We start from the raw sequence: 19,713 nt of genomic DNA, 5'->3' as shown, positions 1-19,713 counted from the left end.
TAAGACACATGGGTTCCATCCCTGGGTCGGGAAGATCCCCTGGAGGAGGGCATGGCAATTCACTCTAGTATTCTTTTTTTTTTTTTTAATTTATTTTTATATTTAAGGATAATTGCTTTACAGAATTTTGTTGTTTTCTGTCAAATCTCAACATGAATCAGCCGTAGGTATACATATATCCTCTCCCTTTTGAACCTCCCTCCCATCCCCCTCCCCATCCCACCCCTCTAGGTTGATATAGAGTGCCTGTTTGAGTTTCCTGAGCCATACAGCAAATTCCCATTGGCTATCTATTTTACATATGGTAATATAAGTTTCCATGTTACTCTTTCCATATGTCTCACCCTCTTCTCCCCTCTCCCCATATCCATAAGTCTATTCTCTATGTCTGTTTCTTCATTGCTGCCCTATAAATAAGTTCTTTAGTACCATTCTTCTAGATTCCGTATGTATGTATTAGAATACAGTATTTCTCTTTCTCTTTCTGACTCACTTCACTCTGTGTAATAGGTTCTAGGTTCATCCACTTCATCAGAACTGACTCAAATGCGTTCCCTTTTACGGCTGAGTATTCCACTGTGTATATGTACCACAACTTCTTTATCCATTCATCTGTCGATGGACATCTAGGTTGCTTCCGTGTTCTAGCTATTGTGAATAGTGCTACAGTGAACAATGGAGTACATGTGTTTTTTTCAATTTTGGTTTCCACAGGGTATATGCCTAGGGGTGAGATTTCTGGGTCATCAGATCAGATCAGATCAGTCGCTCAGTCGTGTCTGACTCTTTGCAACCCCATGAATCGCAGCACGCCAGGCCTCCCTGTCCATCACCAACTCCCGGAGTTCACTGAGACTCACGTCCATCGAGTCAGTGATGCCATCTGGGTCATATGGTAGTTTTATTCTCCGTTTTTTAAGGAATCGCCATACCATTTTCCATAGTGGCTGTATCAGTTTACATTCCTTCCAACAGTGCAAGAGTGTTCCCTTTTCTCCACACCCTCTCCAGCATTTATTGTTTGTAGACTTTTTGATGATGGCCACAGTGGCTGGCTTTATTTTTTGGGGCTCCCAAATCACTGCAGATGGTGATTGCAGCCATGAAATTAAAAGATGCTTACTCCTTGGAAGGAAAGTTATGACCAACCTAGATAGCATATTAAAAAGCAGAGACATTACTTTGTCAACAAAGGTCCATCTAGTCAAGGCTATTTTTTTCCAGTAGTCATGTATGAATGTTGGAGAGTTGGACTGTGAAGAAGGCTGAGCGCCGAAGAATTGATGCTTTTGAACTGTGGTATTGGAGAAGACTCTTGAGAATCCCTTGGATGGCAAGGAGATCCAACCAGTCCATCCTAAAGGAGATCAGTCCTGGGTGTTCATTGGAAGGACTGATGCTGAAGCTGAAACTCCAATACTTTGACCACCTGATGCGAAGAGCTGACTGATTTGAAAAGACCCTGATGAAAGATTGAGGGCAGGAGAAGGGGATGACAGAGGATGAGATGGTTGGATGGCATCACTGACTCAATGTACATGGGTTTGGGTAGACTCTGGCAGTTGGCGTTGGACAAGGAGGCCTGGCGTGTTGCGATTCATGGAGTCACAAAGAGTCGGACATGATTGAGCGACTGAACTGAACTGATTCTGACCGGTGTGAAGTGATATCTCATTTTAGTTTTGATTTGCATTTCTCTAATAATGAGTGATGTTGAGCATCTTTTCATGTGTCTGTTAGCCATCTGAATGTCTTCTTTGGAGAAATATCTGTTTAGGTCTTTTCCCCACTTTTTGATTGGATTGTTTTTCTGGTATGAGCGGCTTGTATATTTTGGAAATGAATCCTTTGTCAGTTGTTTCACTTACTATTATTTTCTCCCATTCTGAGGGCTGTCTTTTCATCTTGCTTATAGTTTCCTTTGCTGTGCAAAGTTTTTAAGTTTAATTAGGTCCCACTTGTTTCCTTTTGTTTTTATTTCCATTACTCTAGGAGGTGGGTCATAGAGGATATTGCTTTGGTTTATGTCATCGAGTGTTCTGCCTGTGTTTTCCTCTAAGAGCTTTATAGTTTCTGGTCTTAAATTTAGGTCTTTAATCCATTTTGAGTTTATCTTTGTGTGTGGTGTTAGGAAGTGTTCTAATGTCATTCTTTTACATGTAGCTGTCCAGTTTTCCCAGCACCATTTATTGAAGAGGTGTCTTTGCCCCGTTGTATATTCTTGCCTCCTTTGTCAAAAATAAGGTACCCATAGGTGCATGGGTTTATTTCTGGACTTTCTGTCTTGTTCCACTGGTCTCTATTTCTGTTTTTGTGCCAGTACCATACTGTCTTGATTACTGTAGCTTTGTAGTGAAATCTGAAGTCAGGAAGGTTGATTTCTCCAGCTCCCTTCTTCTTTCTCAAGACTGCTTTGGCTCTTTTGGGTCTTCCGTGTTTCCATATGAATTGTGAAATTTTTGTTCTAGTTCTGTGAAAAATGCCATTGGTAATTTGATAGAGGTCACATTGAACCTGTAGATTGCATTTGGTAGTATAGTCATTTTCACAATATTGATTCTTCCTACCCAAGAACATGGAATATCTCACCATCTGTTTATGCCATCTTTGATTTCTTTCATTAGTGCCTTATACTTTTTTGTGTACAGTTCTTTTGTTTTCTTAGGTAAGTTTATTCCTAGATGTTTAATTCTTTTTGTTTCAGTGGTGAATGGTATTGATTTCTTAATTTTTCTTTCTGATTTTTCATTGTTAGTATATAGAAATGCAAGTGATATCTGTAATTGATATTGTATCCTGCAACTTTGCTAAATTCACTGATTAGCTCTAGTAATTTTCTGGTACTATCGTTAGAGTTTTCTATGTACAGTATCATGTCATCTGCAAACAGTGAGAGCTTTATTTCTTTTCCGATCTGGATTCTTTTACTTCTTTTTCTTCTTTGATTGCTGTAGCTAGGCCTTCCAAAACTATGTTGAATAATAGTGGTAAAAGTGAACACCCTGGTCTTGTTCCTGATCTTAGGGGGAATGCTGTGTTTTCACCATCGAGAATAATGTTTGCTATAGGCTTATCATATATGGCCTTTACTATGTTGAGGTAGGTTCCTTCTATGCCCATTTTTTTGAAGAGTTTTAATCGTAAATGGGTGCTGAATTTTGTCAAAAGCTTTTTCTACATCTATTGAGATGATCATATGATTTTTATCTTTCAATTTGTTAATATGGTATATCACATTGATTGATTTGTGTATATTGAAGAATCCTTGCATTCCTGGAATAAACCCAACTTGATCATGGTGAATGAGCTTTTTGATGTGTTGCTGAATTCTGTTTGCTAAAATTTTGTTGAGGATTTTTGCATCTATGTTCATCAGAGATATTGGCCTCTAGTTTTCTTTTTTTCTGTTCTCTTTGCCTGGTTTTGGTATCAGGATGATAGTGGCATCGTAGAATGAGTTTGGAAATGTTCCTTCCTCTGCAGTTTTTTTAAGGCATTAGCTCTTCTCTAAATGTTCGATAGAATTCTCCTATGAAGCCATCTGGTCCTGGGCTCATGGTTTTTGGGAGATTTTTGATCACAGCTTCAATTTCAGTGCTTGTAATTGGGTTGTTCATAATTTCTATTTCTTCCTGGGTCAGTCTTGAAAGATTGAACTTTTCTAAGAATCTGTCCATTTCTTCCAGGTTATCCATTTTATTGCCTTATAGTTGTTCATAATAGTCTCTTATAATCCTTTGCATTTCTGCATTGTCTGTTGTAACCTCTCCTTTTTCATTTCTAATTTTGTTGATTTGATTCTTCTCTCTTTTTTTCTTGATGAGTCTGGCTAATGGTTTGTCAATTTGTTTATCTTCTCAAGGAACCAGCTTTTAGTTTTATTAATCTTTACTATTGTTTCCTTAATTTCTTTTTCATTTATTTCTGCTCAGATATTTATGATTTCTTTCTAGTAATTTTGGGGTGTTTTTGCTCTTCTTTTTCCAGTTGTTTTAGGTGTGAAATTAGGCTGTCTATATGATGTTTTTCTTGTTTCTTGAGGTAGGATTGTATTGCTATAAACTTCCCTCTTAGAACTGCTTTTGCTGCATCCCACAGGTTTTGAGTTGTCGTGTTTTCATTGTCATTTGTTTCTAGAAGTTTTTTGATTTCTTCAGTAACCTGTTGGTTATCTAGAAATGTGTTGTTTACTCTCCATGTATTTGTGTTTCTTACAATTTTTTTCTTGTAATTGACATCTAGTCTCATAGTGTTGTGGTTGGAGAATATGCTTGATATGAATTCAATTTTCTTAAATATACTGAGGTTTGATTTGTGACCCAAGATGTGGTCTATCCTGGAGAATGTTCCATGTGCACTTGAGAAGAAGATGTATTCTTCTGCATTTGGATGCAATGTCCTGAAGATATCAATGAGATCCATCTCATCTAATGTATCATTTAAGACTTGTGTTTCCTCATTAATTTTCTGTTTTGATGATCTGTCCATTGGTGTGGTGGAGTGTTAAAGTCTCCTACCATTGTTGTGTTACTATCAGTTTCTCCTTTTATGTCTATTAGTGTTTGTCTTATGTATTGAAATGCTTCTATGTTGGGTGCATAGGTATTTACAATTGTTATGTCTTCCTCTTGGATTGATCCCTTGATCATTATGTAGTGCCCTTCCTTATCTCTTGTGATTACAAGAGATATTTTATTTTATTTTATTTTAAGGTCTATTTTGATATGAAGACTGCTACTCCAGCTTTCTTTTGCTTCCTGTTTGCATGGAATATATTTTTCCATCCTCTCACTTTCAGTCCATATGTGTCTTTAGGTCTGAAGTGGGTTTCTTGTAGACAGCATATATATGGGTCTTGTTTTTGTATCCATTCAGCCAGTCTGTGTCTTTTGGTTGGAGCATTTAATCCATTTACATATGAAATAATTATTGATATATATGTTTCTATTGCCATTTTCTTTATTGTTTTGGGTTGATTTTGTAGATCATATTTCTTCTTTGTATGTCTTGACTATATGAGTCCCTTTAACATTTGTTGTAAAGCTGGTTTGGTGGTACTGAATTCTCTTGACTTTTGCTTTTCTGAATAGCTTTTTATTTTTCCATCAATTTTGAATGAGATCCTTGCCAGGTACAATAATATTGGTTGTAGATTTTTCTCTTTCAGTACTTTAAATATATACTGCCATTCACTTCTTGCCCGCAGAGTTTCTGCTGAAAGATCAGCTGTTAAGCATATGGGGTGTCCCTTGTATATTGTTTCTTCTCCCTTGCTGCTTTTAATATTCTTTCTTTGTGTTTAGTCTTTGTTAGTTTGATTAGTATGTGTATTGTTGTATTTCTCCTTGGGTTTATCCTGTATGGGACTCTTTGTGCCTCTTGGACTTGATTGACTATTTCCTTTTCCATGTTGGGAAAATTTTCAACTATAATCTCTTTAAAATTTTTCTCATATCCTTTCTTTTTCTCTTCTTCTTCTGAGACCCCTATAATCCGAATGTTGGTGCATTTGATATTGTCCCAGAGGTCTCTGAGACTATCCTCAGTTCTTTTCATTCTTTTTACTTTATTCTGCTCATCAGAAATTATTTCCACCATTTTATCTTTCAGCTTACTGATTCATTCTTCTGCTTCAGCTATTCTTCTATTGATTCCTTCTAGACTATTTTTAATTTAGGTAATTGTGTTGTTTGTCTCTGTATGTTAATTCTTTAATTCTTCTAGGTCTTTGTTAATTGATTCTTGCATTTTCTCCATTTTGTTTTCAAGGTTTTTTTTATCATCTTTACTATTATTATTATTATGAATTCTTTTTCAAGTAGTTTGCCTATTTCCTCTTCATTTATTTGGACTTCTGTGTTTCTAGTTTGTTTCTTCATTTGTGTAGTATCTCTCTGCCTTTTCATTACTTTTTTTTAACTTATTGTGTTTGAGGTCTCCTTTTCCCAGACTTCAAGGTTGAATTCTTTCTTTCTTTTGGTTTCTGCCCTCCTAAGGTTGGTCCACTGGTTTATGTAAGCTTTGTATAGGGTGAGATTTGTGCTGAGTTTTTGTTTGTTTGTTTTTCCTCTGATGCGCAAGGCTGAGTGAGTTGGTAATCCTGTCTAATGATGACTGGGTTTGTATTTTTGTTTTGTTTGTTGTTTAGATGAGGCGTCCTTCACAGGGTGCTATTGGTAGTTGGGTGATACCAGGTCTTGTATTCAAGTGTTTTCCTTTGTGTGATTTCTTACAATTTGATACTCTCTAGGATTAGTTCTCTGGTAGTCTAGGGTCTTGGAGTCAGTGCTCCCACTCCAAAGGCTCAGGGCTTGATCTCAAGTTTTGCATGATTTAATATATTCTTTTCCCCTGGTCAGGTACTCTTGTCCACTCTCAGCTGGAGAGTGTATTGTGTCTGAAGGTGTATTCCTGGTGTATCCTTGGAGAGAGATGTACTCCATGTCCACCTACTCCTCTGCCATCTTGTTCTCTCCACTCTAGTATTCTTGCCTGGGGAATCCCATGGACAGAGACAGCTGGCTTATTATGGTCCATAGCATCGCAAAGAGTTGGACATAACTGAAGTGACCCAGCACTGGCCTGAGCTGAACTATAGTAATTGTCCTACATACAAACAAGTTCTCTTCCAAGAGCACATTTGTAAGTCCAACTTGTTTGTAAGTACAAAAAAGTTAGCCTAGATACCCAGCCAACACAATTGGCTATGTGGTGCTGTACTGTAATTAGTTTATGTTACTTTTCACACAAATAGTACATAAAAAATACAAAAAAAAAATATTTTTAACCTTACAGTACAGAACCTTGAAAAGTACAGTGGTACAGTACAGCAGCTGGCATACAGGGGCTGGCATCAAGTGAACAGGCACAAAGATTTACTGACTGGAGGGAAAAGAGGTGGGAGATGGTACAGCTGAAGTGTGTCAACAATTGGAGACAGAGGAGAGGGCAAGCTGCAATTTCATTCACGCCTGACACTGATGGCACATGTTCAGAGCTTGAAATAAAGATGTTGCACTGCTGTACTCTATACAGTACTGTACAGTAAAGTCACAAGACCACAACTACTGGTAGTGGATGCACACACATGACGTACACTATACACATGAATTAACTTATGTGATTGCACACGCATACACACGTTTGCATCTTTGAAAGTTCACAGCTTGAAGGTTTGTATGTAGGGGACTTACTGTAAGGAGTTTCAACTCTTCCTGAAAGCTATAGGGAAAGAACTACTAAGAGTTTTAATCAAGAGTGTGATACTACCAGATTTGTGTTTTAGTGAAGTTTCTTTAGCAGCAACTTGGAGGGTAGATTGGTGACAATTTCAGATGCTATTGCAATCTGTAGGAAAACCAGTGGAAGAGCAAGGAGAATGAAACTATGAGAATGAATAGGAAAGAACGGAGTTGAAAGATATTAAGCATTTTTAAATTGAGAAGCTTTATGAAATACTCAATGGGGAGAGTTAAGTTTTTTTTTTTAATAATTCCTTTATTTTTCTTAAAATAACAACAACAACAAAAAATATCAGTGCCATTTACCAAGCAATTGGATGCAAGAATAAACATAGATTTTAGAAAAGAACTTTAGAAAAGCTTTATTAGAGCTTTATTAGCTTTTTTAAAGCTTAGAAAAGCTTTATTTTAGACATTTTGTATTAAAGGAACTCTTAGTGTCTTTAGCAACCTAAGGAAGCCATGTAATTGACAGGCAATTCATTATGTGTATCTGAGGATTAACAGAGTTCTAGGGGAAAGATGGATGGCTGCGAAGCATTATGTTTTAAATAGTTGTAGCTTAATAGAGATGAGAAAAACCAGTCATATCTAGGATAAGATTATCCAAAGCCCTGGAGCAAACAGCAATATCGAAGCAGTATAGTAAAGGAAGGCCCCACAAAGGGAGCTATAAGGAAATAATCAGAGAGAGGAGAAATAAGAAAAGTAAATTTTCAGAAGATTAAACTGGAGGCAGAGTGACCAATTAAGAACAATAATATTTCAGACAGGAGATAAATGATGGCTTGAAATAAGAGTTGCAGTGGGATTTGACAGCAGAGAAATGCAAAATGAATCCACAGTGTGATACCACTATACGGTTACTAGAATGTCTATAATTAAAAAGACTGAACATACCCAGGGCTGGCAAGGATGTCAAGCAAGTGGAATTCTTATGCACTGCTGACAAGGATGTAAAAATGGTACAGCCACATTGGAAAACAGGTTGGCACTTTCTTTAAAGGTTTAATATAGACATGTCATATGAAACAACCATTCCACTCCTAAATATTCACCCAAGATTTGTGAAAGTATATATGCATAGAGAGACTTGTACCAGGAAATTTATAGCACCTTTATTTGTGATACTCAAAAAAACAAAAAACAGTGCAAACATTCATCAGCCGTTGAATGGATATACAAATCGGTGTATATCCATACAATGGAATATTGTTTAGTGATAAAAGAAAATAATGAGCTATTAATATCCACACAAAATAGATTAAGAGCAAAATAATTTTTCTGAGTAAAAGAAGTCAGACAAAAAAGTACATTTATATAAAAAATATATAGAAAACACAGACTAGCCCCAAGCATCCAGCATCGTGCATCGAACCTGGATGCTTGGGGCTGGTGCACTGGGATGGCCCAGGGGGATGGTATGGGGAGGGAGGAGGGAGGAGGGTTCGGGATAGGGAACACATGTATACCTGTGGCGGATTCATTTTGATATTTGGCAAAACTAATACAATTATGTAAAGTTTAAAAATAAAATAAAATTAGGAAAAAAAAAAGAAAACACAGACTAACATATAGTCACAGTAAGCAGCTAGAGGATATTTGTGGATAGGGCTTCATAGGGAGGGACAGTGGAAGGAAGGATGACAAAGAGACTTAGGGAAACTACTGGAGTGATTGACATGCTCAATTTTTTGACTGTGATCATTTCATGGATGGAGAAGGCAATGGCACCCCACTCCAGTACTCTTGCCTGGAAAATCCCATGGACAGAGGAGCCTGGTAGGCTGCAGTCCATGGGGTCGAGAAGCGTCGGACACGACTGAGCGACTTCACTTTCACTTTTCACTTTCATGCATTGGAGAAGGAAATGGCAACCCACTCCAGTGTTCCTGCCTGGAGAATCCCAGGGATGGGGAGCCTGGTGGGCTGCCGTCTATGGGGTCGCACAGAGTCGGACATGACTGAAGCGACTTAGCAGCAGCAGCAGCATTTCATGGATGTATAGAGATCTCAAAACTTGTAAAATTGTATATTTTAAACATGGACAAATTATACCATGTCAGTTTTACATTGATAAAAGTGTTTTAAAATAGAACAGTGAGTTCCCTGGTGGCCTAATAGTTAGGATTCCAGGCTTTCACTGCTATGGCTGGGTTCAGTCCCACATCAGGGAATTGAGTTCCTATAGGCATGCGTGCGTGTGTGCTCAGTCACTCAGTCGTGTTTGGCTTTTTGCCACCCCCCAGGCTATAGCCCCCAGGCTCCTCTGTCCTTGGGATTTTCTAGACAAGAATAGTAGAGTGGGTTTCTATTTCCTTCTCCAGGGGATCTTCCTGACCCAGGGATCAAATCCTGGCAGGTGGATTCTTTACTACTGAGCCACCAGGGAAGCTCATAAAGCCATGCAACACATTGAAAAATAAAATAAATAATCGTTTAAAGAGAACAGATAATAGAGTTATTTAGATGAAATTAGTAGGGCTGTTGATTGGTAAGATATAGAATGGTGAGGAGAAAAGATGACTGTCTAATTAGGAGATTGGGTAGGGGTCTTAGTGTTACCAGATAAAATAAATAATACAGATCTGGGAGTAAAAAGATAACCATTTTAATTCAGAATATCAGCTGGGGAGGTATATAATGAATCACCTGCTGAATGTGGATTTTTAGGCAAAAATCAGGTCCAGGTATGTTTATTTCTGAGTGGTCAACATATAGTAAGGAAATATAAACTTGAGGCTACCCAGATAGCTGAAACCTGACAAATAGCCAACTGAAAGCACTCTGGTGACTGTCAACATTTCAGAAGTGTTCAGAAAAGTAGGGTTCCAGGGAAGGAGACTGAGAATGAGGTTGGAAAGGCAAGAGAAACTGAGAAGTTGGTATCATGGAAGTCGAAGGAGGAAAATTCTAGAAGGATGGAAATATTAACCTCACATACTGCACAGATTTGGATTAAGGTAAGGACCAAAGGATAGGGTTTGGATGTAGGGATGACACTGTGGGTTTTAGCAAGGTCAGAATCCATGGAGTAGTGAGATAGGAATTCAAGTAAGGCTATTGCTCCTTTTCAGATACCTGATTATTTGTTTTACACAAGTTATCCTCAGCTAGTTTGTAAAACCACTGTCCCTTGAAGTTCAAACTGTCTTTTTCAGGAAGCACTCCCACCTTCTGAGTCAGTTAGTAGAACCACAGTCACTAATAGAGGTGCCCTATGTCCCCCAAAGTGCATTGATATGGACGCAAAATTGATCATTTAGATTTTCAGTGGACTAAAAGAAGAAAAGAACTGCCAAAGTGAAAACAACTCCTTTATAACAACTCAGTATTGACTATAAAATACTTGTTAAGTTCCCACTGTGTGTCTAGTATTGAATAAAACCCTTAATTCCCTGTTTATCCATAAATGATGTCTGAACTCATCAACTCTAAAATTTTATGTTAATTGCTATTCTGTAAGGGAAAGAAATAGGGCAAGGAATAAAAGCAAGTGTTAGCATTCCATAGCAGAACCCACTCCATAGCTGTCACTCATGAAGGACAGAGTAGAACCCTTTCTTTAAATCAGTAAAAATATGCCATCCTATGTCTCAATACCGAAGCTAATACTTCAGTGGACCAGTGAGTTTCACTTCAATTGTGTTTCTGCTTTTTAATCAGTTTTTCTTAGAATGATTTCTAAAAATGTATATATTCACTCAGGGATAAGGAGGAAAACTACCTCCAGTCACTGACTTGCCTATGATAAAGAGACATCTCATTTTCACAGACATTATTAAAATGTATACCAGGTCTATAGAAAAAAGGCTATTTTCACATTCCAGTCAACAGCCCTATGTGAAAACTTCTTTGCTGATCTGGATTAAAAAAATATATATATGTATTAAAAAGTTTTGAAACATTTTTATAAATCTTTTTTATCTTAGCCACCAGTCTGGTCAAAAAGATATGTAAATATGAAATTGATATGTGCTAGAAAGTAATTAACTTTTTAAATCTTAACTTGCTTAATAATTTTTAATTAGGCACTTATTTTTTAAGTAATTTTTTTTGTTTATCTTTATAAAATTCTTCGAGGATCTGAGGTGTTAATAGGTTTGGGTATTTTATTTTGGATATTTTTTAAGGTAGTTATGTTTGGTTTTACTGAGGATACTTCCTTTTGAAATGGAAGGGCTACAGATTACAATGGAATTTTGGAGTTTGATATTTCTCTTTATTTTTCAAAGAACACTCTTCTAAAAAATGGTGAGTTGGGAGAAAATAATAATATTTCAAGGTCAAACAAACTTGAGAAATACTTCTTGTTCTGTGTCCCTTTTTTGGAGCATTACTTTTCATATTAGTATGTTGCAAGATCTGAGCAGCCATAAAATTAAGATCTGTGTTTAAATTTGCTTAACTAGTGTTTGTCATATTTATTTGATCCAGCAATATCCAAGAAACTAATGCTCCAAAGAATAAACACTTTGAAATGCCCTTAAAACCCATTGGTTCAAGTGGCCATTTTTAGACCCTTGCTAATTCAGGTGTTATATCGGGCAGAGATTTAGACGCCAAATTTGTCTTGTTAATGAACCAATGCCTCAATATGCATCAAGGATCCAAAATATATGAAGCACTTAAAGGTTGGGCCTAGGCAAATATTATGGTGAGATACCACATAATTCAGAGAGAACCTAGACTGACTCTTAAGAATAAAGAGGGTAAAAATCAGTGAGATAAAGTGTTCACATCTGCTCTCTGAACAAAGCAGTTTAAACAGAGAAGAGTCTCTCTTTTTTTCCTTTTTCCTTTCTATTTCTAAATTCTTATCCTCATCATATTGGAAGTACATTTAGAGACCTGAGAGAAAAGCAATAAACAATGAAAACTGTACCTCTCTTGAAACAGATATTTGGCAAAACTAATACAATTATGTAAAGTTTAAAAATAAAATAAAATTAAAAAAAAAAAAACAATGGATGTGGATCCTGTCATTTTGCAAAATCAAACATTCCCATCTCTCCACATCCAGGCACAACCACCTCATCCTCATTCCTCTAGGGATGAGCCTCAGCCAAAGTACTTCTGTGGATACTGAAATGTACAGACAGAATCACAAATTGTGTTTATTTCTAATTCACAGTCTGATTTCTAGTTAAATATTTATCTTATCATTCAGTTCAGTTTAGTCGCTCAATCGTGTCCGACTCTTTGCGACCCCATGAACCGCAGCACGCCAGGCCTCCCACCATCTCCTGGAGCTCACTCAAACTCAGGTCCATCGAGTCGGTGATGCCATCCAGCCATCTCATCCTCTGCCGTCCCCTCTTCCTCCTGCCCCCAATCCCTCCCAGCATCAGAGTCTTTTCCAGTGAGTCAACTCTTCCCATGAGGTGGCCAGAGTACTGGAGTTTCAGCTTTAGATTCATTCCTTCCAAAGAAATGCCAGGGCCGATCTCCTTTAGAATGGACTGGTTGGATCTCCTTGCAGTCCAAGGGACTCTCATGAGTCTTCTCCAACACCACAGTTCAAAAGCATCAATTCTTCAGCGCTCAGCTTTCTTCACAGTCCAACTCTCACATCCATAGATGACCACTGGAAAAACCATAACCTTGACTAGATGGACCTTTGTTGGCAAAGTAATGTCTCTGCTTTTCAATATGCTATCTAGGTTGATCATAACTTTTCTTCCAAGGAGTAAGCGTCTTTCAATTGCATGGCTGCAGTCACCATCTGCAGTGATTTTGGAGCCCAAAAAAATAAAGTCTGACACTGTTTCCACTGTTTCCCCATCTATTTCCCATGAAGTGATAGGACCAGATGCCATGATCTTCGTTTTCTGAACGTTGAGCTTTAAGCCAACTTTTTCACTCTCCACTTTCACTTTCATCAAGAGGCTTTTGAGTTCCTCTTCACTTTCTGCCATAAGGGTGGTGTCATCTGCATATCTGAGGTTATTGATATTTCTCCCGGCAATCTTGATTCCAGCTTGTGCTTCTTCCAGCCCAGCATTTCTCATGATGTACTCTGCATAGAAGTTAAATAAGCAGGGTGACAATACACAGCCTTGACATACTCCTCTTCCTATTTGGAACCAGTTCCATGTCCAGTTCGAACTATTCCTTCCTGACCTGCATATAGGTTTCTCAAGAGACAGGTCAGGTGGTCAGGTATTCCTATCTCTTTCAGAATTTTCCACAGTTTATTATGATCCACACAGTCAAAGGCTTTGACATAGTCAATAAAGCAAAAACAGATGTTTTTCTGGAACTCTCTTGCTTGTTCAATGATCCAACGGATGTTGGCAATTTGCTTATCATTAATTACATATTAATTTTATTTTCTAACTACTTGTATTATGGAAAACTGTGTCAATGAGTTCTCTGTTGTCCATCTAAACATTTTTATTTTATCTTGACTGGTTTGTGTTCAGGCTACTATTTTCATGCTTTCTTTGTGGATCATATAACAATGTATTTTATTGATGTTGTAGTTTCTGCAATTATTAAATAGCTGTATATAGTTATAGTGTTAATTTGAGAATTAAAGTAAAAGTATCTTGAAGAAACAGAACTAATATAGATGTGGTTGGTATTGCTCAAATAAAATGTGAAACTTTCTCCTTCCTTTGCAGCCAACATATCAATTGTAGATATTGATACTAACCAGGAGGAGAACATAGCAACTTCATCTCCTGGGAACAACTTCGGTCTTGACTTGAAAGCAGATGACAAAATATATTTTGGTGGTCTGCCAACGCTGAGGAACTTGAGGTAATTTGATGTATATTTAGGGCTAAGGATTACATTTTAATTAAATGGTCACTATGCTCAATAGAGTTCTGAAGTTTAATTATAACAGGAGTATCATATAACCTTTAGTTGCAGAAAATGCCTAATCTAAAAAATTGTGCTACATGTTAATACCAGGATTTAAAAAACATAGATTAATTTGATATCTTTATTGAAGAGGTAGATGGGAATCACTGTTACCTTTAGAGTCAGTCACGAGATAAAAAGAATTATAAAAGTTATTAAAGGTGGAAACTGGAGTTGAATGTAATTGCCTTTCTGCTGTACATTCACCAGAGATAATGGTGCACTGACTTTGCTGAGTGTTCTGAAAATTAGTCAGTGTTCCAGGATACTGTGAGTGTAACCTATTTCATGGCTAAGCACGAGCATGATAATAGTGTAATGGAACTTTCCCATGTACTTGATGCTGAAGCAGTATTAGTTGTTCTTGCCCATGTCAATATTTTTCAAAACTTCACATATATTTTTTAGATAGCAGGATAGGGAGATGTATTTAGTTTAATAGTTTAATTAATTCCAAAATAAATAGAAGTAATTAAAAAGTGTCAGAAAATATTTCATGTGATATTTCATTAATCTCCTGCTTGTTACAAAACAGCCTATAAGAAATAAAAGTTGTAGAATACTTGGTGCTCAATAAAAGTTAATTGAATCTAATTTGGATGGGATGAATTGATTTGGCCAAACCATAAGAATTTACTATAAATATAGACCACCAGATTTTTACATTTTATTTTGTTTAGTTTGCTAGTACAAACGTCCTGCCTAGGTGTTTCTACACTAAAAAGACACATTACAATTGGAATGGTCTCAGAATAACTGAAAAGTACGATGGTCAGTTCTTTTCATATTTCTCAAACAAGCAGTAGAACTTCAGTCTCATTCATGATATTGAGCATGCAAACTGAGGTTTGTGTTTCTTTCTGTATCTAAATTCATAAACCAGACACCAGTTCAGTTTATCAAGTGTATAATTTGATAAGCTTAATGCAGATAAACTGGCTCTGCGTTCATCCACATGATATTGTATTTGTGTTAGGAATTTAGATTTTAAATGTCTGGTCAGAAAAATTATTGCAGATTCAATGTATTTGTAGAGTGGCATAGTTATTACTCCAAAATCTGTTTATTCATTCAACAGGTGTTTGATAAGCAACTACTATGTTCCAGATACTATTTAAATACTGGGGATCTAGCAAATTGTTCAAGTCTAAGATTTACTTTGCCAGATTACTAACTAAATTCTCTATGAGTGAATTAAATGTAGCCAAAATCAGGCTACCCAAAGATGGCATTATCTATTCTGGTGGTAATGTAGTTTTAATTACCATAAAGTGATTTTTAGGAATTACCCACAAAAGTGTATATGTTAATTTAACTGAGATGGGTTTATGTATTATTAAATAGTTTGCAGACTACATACCTAGTGAGTCTTTATTACCACAATGTTTTTTTTTTTACTTCCACAGTATAGCATTTCATAATTATAATATTTCTGTGGTATGACACATTATTTCAAAACAATCTTTAGACATTTATTTGTGAGACATATATTTGTGACTATTCAAGGAGCCATGCATTCGTAGCTGTAATTGCCCACAGGCAAGATCTTCTTATGATAAAGTGCGAAAGATGTGATGGACATGAATTATTTTATATATATTAAGTTCAAGCTAAGTTCAAAAAGGCAATAAGCTCTCTTTATAAGCTACTCATGAATATTACTGCACAGGAACATTTATTCATTTTCCATTAATAAAAATGATAAACATGAGTGCTTTAAATTCAATTCCAAAATAAAAATTTTCTAGGAGCATAGTGTGGGAGACGGTCACCATTGGGTTCTGTTTTCATTACAGTCAAGGGTATATGCCTGGTTCCCTTTCTTGTGGTATTTTACTTTCCTTTGTAGATCTCTGTGAAATGCTGTTTTAAAAGATTTATGATTATAGTTTATGGTTTTACTAAATGAAAATGCAATTGTAAGTAAATCATTTTTTTCTCTTCCCTTTGACCTAGTATGAAAGCAAGGTAAAATTTAAATTTATGCATGCCTTCTTCGAGTGCATGGGTTGGGTCAATGTGGCTTCTTAGATAAAGCGGTGACGCAGAAGCAGAGTGACACCTATCCAGCTTTATTCATAGTACATTTCACCAGCAAGTAATGCATTCTGAGATGATTCTCATGCTGCCCTTTGCTTACAAAAATGATGCTGCTTACCCACCATCACAGAGCTGCAGTTTGACTTGTTTCGCCCACGCACAGTGCCCTCTAGTGCACACTTGCAGCAGCACAGGCCAAGGGCAGCTGGTCAGGTTTATGGGCACAAATCTAGTTCTGGGGACCAAAGTGATCTTCTGGGTTGAACCTCAGACTCTGGTCTCCCAGGTACTATACTATCTGCTGAACAAGCAACTGTGCTCCCAAATACTTACTCTGCCTGATTGCTTTTTGCAAGCCTGCAAAGATGCACATGTTTACATGGCCCTTGCACCTCTTGGCAAAGCTGCTTCTTTATTGCCTTGTTTATTTAGAATTTAGGTATAGAGTCAGATAAAAGGAGCCTCTAGAAATACTGTATGTAAAACAAGTGTTTGCATTAACGATGAGAAAGTTTGCAGTCATCCTAGCTTCTCAGGAGCATTTCAATTCCGATTTGCAGGCGGGCAGTATTAGCCTGGAAGTTTTAAGCATCAGGCCCTTGTACGTGGCTGATCAAACCCCAGAGATGTGTGCAAGGCTGGTGCCATCTGGCTAGAGTTCCAGCTGAGTGTTTTGGTATTTGAAAACCTAACAGTGCCAGATATCCCAAAAGGACATAATGAAGCTCAGCTGATCAAAGAAATTTTTAAAGCAAAGGCTAGATTTTTAATACCAGAAACTAGACTATATAGAACTGAAAGTGTGGGGAAAAATAAGTTGTTTCATCACGGACCAGTCAAGTGCTGTTTGCTGAGATGGCTAAAAGGCAAAGGCTGGCTTTCAATGAAAGTATATGCTAATAAGGCTCTGGAATGACACTGTGTAGCTTTGTAATTTTGCCTCTGAGGCAAACAGAGGAAACAGAGGCCTATGGTTACCATTAGGAGTCTGATCACCATATGTGATTACTTATCCCCTGTGATTTTCATAATGTTGAGCTTGCTGAATCATTGTGTTTTGAAATGGTTCTTTGTATTTCCCTGAAACAATGAAGTGTGTAACTTGTAGGAGTGATTTATTTTATTGATAAGACCTCTGAGAAACTCATGATAAATCAAACCTCCTCTCAACAAACAAGGAAGCAAATGAATGCTGAGAATGAAGTTCACTGGCTTCCTTCACTTTATACAGGAAGTATATAAGCAAGATTCTCACTGTCCAGCTGGCATGTTTTTGTAATAACCAGCTGACCGAACAGAAGGGGAAGACCTTGGGAACAAGTGGGAAATGATCAAAGAAAATAAAACAGTCCCAGAGAGAAAGAAACAGAACAAATACCCAGCATGAGATAAATCACCGGATACACACTGCCAGGGGTCTGATTTGCTGGCCTCCCTGTTTGTCCCCATGTCATATGTTTTTTATTAAGGCAAAAAAAGGAATCCTGCCACCATGGGACAGTGAGGAGAGTTCATCATTATCCTACTAAGTATAATATCTTGGTATTGATTGGACACTTTTTAGAGTTGTTTGCTTGCATGCATGCTAAGTCACTTCAGTCATGTCCAATTCTTTGTGACCCTATGGACTGTAGTCCACCAGGCTCCTTGTCCATGGGATTCTCCAGGCAAGAATACTGGAGTGGGTTGCCATGCCTTCCTCCAGGGGATCTTCCCCACCCAGGGATCAAACCTGAGTCTCCTGCAGCTTCTGCATTGCAGGTGGTTTCTTTACCACTGAGCCACCAGGGAAGCCCCTAGAGTTGCTTATTAACATTAAAAAAAAGTATTACTTTTTCTATTTCTGTTGACCTGCACCGTTCAATATGGTAGCCACTAGCCACGGTGGCTATTTAGCTTTAAGTTAAAGAAAAAAAAATTTTTTTAATGATATTTCTCTGGCTGTCCAGTGTTTAAGATTATGCATTCCCACTTCAGGGAGCATGAGTTTGATCCCTAGTTGGGGAACTAAGATCCTTATATGCCATGCAGTGTCGCCAAAAAAGGAAAAAGAAAGAAAATTAAATAGCAATAAAAATCCAGGTTCTCATTGGCATGAGCTACTTTTCAAGTGTCAGCAGACATACATGGCTGCTCATTTGATTTGGACAGTGCAGGAAAGAATATTTCTATCATCACAGAAAGTTATGCTGGACAGTGCTGTTATAGATGAAAAAAGTGTCACTGTTAACATCCTGTTAACTTGTGTTTATCAAGCACTTACTGCATGCTAGCATGTTTATCCTTTTTTAAGAAGTAGTAAGCAAAAAGTAAATATTCAAGTGTCTTTTGGGTGTTGAAGCCATTTTCAACTTTACTGGAAAAATTAAATGTATGTTTTGTCCTTTGGTTGCTTTATTTTGTTACTGCTCCAAAACAGAATAAGTACTTTAGGGTCAATTTGTAAACTTAAAGTATCTTTTTTGAAACTGTAATCCAAAAGAATGTTTCTCAGGTTTTATTTGACTTAAAATTTTTAGAGAAATATGACATTATCTTATTCTCAGCTAAACCCTCAAAAAAAAGTCTCAATGGCAGAAATATTATCTTTTCAAAATAAATGTTTCCAGATTTTTAAATTTTGAGCAAGATTTTATTTAATGTTTTTCATTATATAGTATGATTATGCTTTCCCGTACAAGTGTCTGCTCTTGGGTGGAAAAAAACAAACACATTTCATTATGCATATGAAGCACTTCAAAAGAAGTCAGTTAATTTCTATACCTTGTATTTACATGCAATAGTTGAGATTATTTTTTAAAAGGAGAGAACGAAGAGCTACATAAAGACTGCTTATGCAAGTTGGTGCTAATATCCCTTATCCAACCAGTAGCTAATGGAAGCGTAGTTTTCTAGGTCCATGTGCGCGCCAGCGCACAGTCTGAGACATACGCCTGCCTGTGCATCAGTTTGCTCCATATGGCTTGCATCCAGTAGTCACAGACTCTATATTGCCATTGTCTAATGATATTGCTTTTATTTTCCATTTAACTTTTCAACAGGCCAGAAGTAAATGTGAAGAAATATTCTGGTTGCCTCAAAGATATCGAAATTTCAAGAACTCCGTACAATATACTTAGCAGCCCTGATTATGTTGGTGTTACCAAAGGATGCTCACTGGAGGTTGGTCTCTTCCTAATGGCTTCCTAAATACCTTCATACCAGATTTCACTTACTTAGTTTGGGTCTATGATGGGGACCAGTCCTTGTTAATCTGTTTTGAATTCCTACTGACTCTAGTCTTGTTCTTTAGTCACTAAGTCGTGTCCAACTCTTTTGTGACCCCTTGAACTGTGCCCAACAGGGTCCTCTGTCCATGGTATTTCCCAGGCAAGAATACTGGAGTGGGTTGCCATTTCTTACTCCAGGGGATTTTCCTGACCCAAGAATTGAACCCATATCTCCTGCATTGACAAGCAGGTTCTTTTTTTTTTTTTAATTGGAAGCTAATTACTTTACAATATTGTGGTGGTTTTTTGCCATACATTGACATGAATCAGCCATGGGTGTACATGTGTTTTCT

At 37.1% G+C, this 19,713-nt stretch overlaps 1 protein-coding gene across 3 annotated transcripts in view; it reads left to right on the top strand.

Annotated features, from left to right (window-relative positions):
* LAMA2 (laminin, alpha 2) overlaps positions 1–19,713 on the top strand; it is a 705,371-nt gene that overhangs the window by 643,367 nt on the left and 42,291 nt on the right. For 2 of the 3 annotated variants that reach the window (XM_010834645.1, XM_010834644.1), the window contains exons 52-54: positions 13,868–14,006; positions 16,068–16,079; positions 19,193–19,313. In XM_010834645.1, the coding sequence (XP_010832947.1) occupies positions 13,868–14,006; positions 16,068–16,079; positions 19,193–19,313 (272 nt within the window). The remainder of the gene's footprint in view (positions 1–13,867; positions 14,007–16,067; positions 16,080–19,192; positions 19,314–19,713) is intronic. The other variant, XM_010834646.1, reaches the window with a different exon arrangement.

The sequence above is a fragment of the Bison bison genome, unplaced genomic scaffold (assembly GCF_000754665.1).
Source record: "Bison bison bison isolate TAMUID 2011002044 unplaced genomic scaffold, Bison_UMD1.0 scf7180017864035, whole genome shotgun sequence".
Classification (NCBI taxonomy): Eukaryota; Metazoa; Chordata; class Mammalia; order Artiodactyla; family Bovidae; genus Bison; species Bison bison.
The sequence above is the reverse complement of the archived record's forward strand: the minus strand, read 5'-3'. Positions and strand labels throughout refer to the sequence as shown.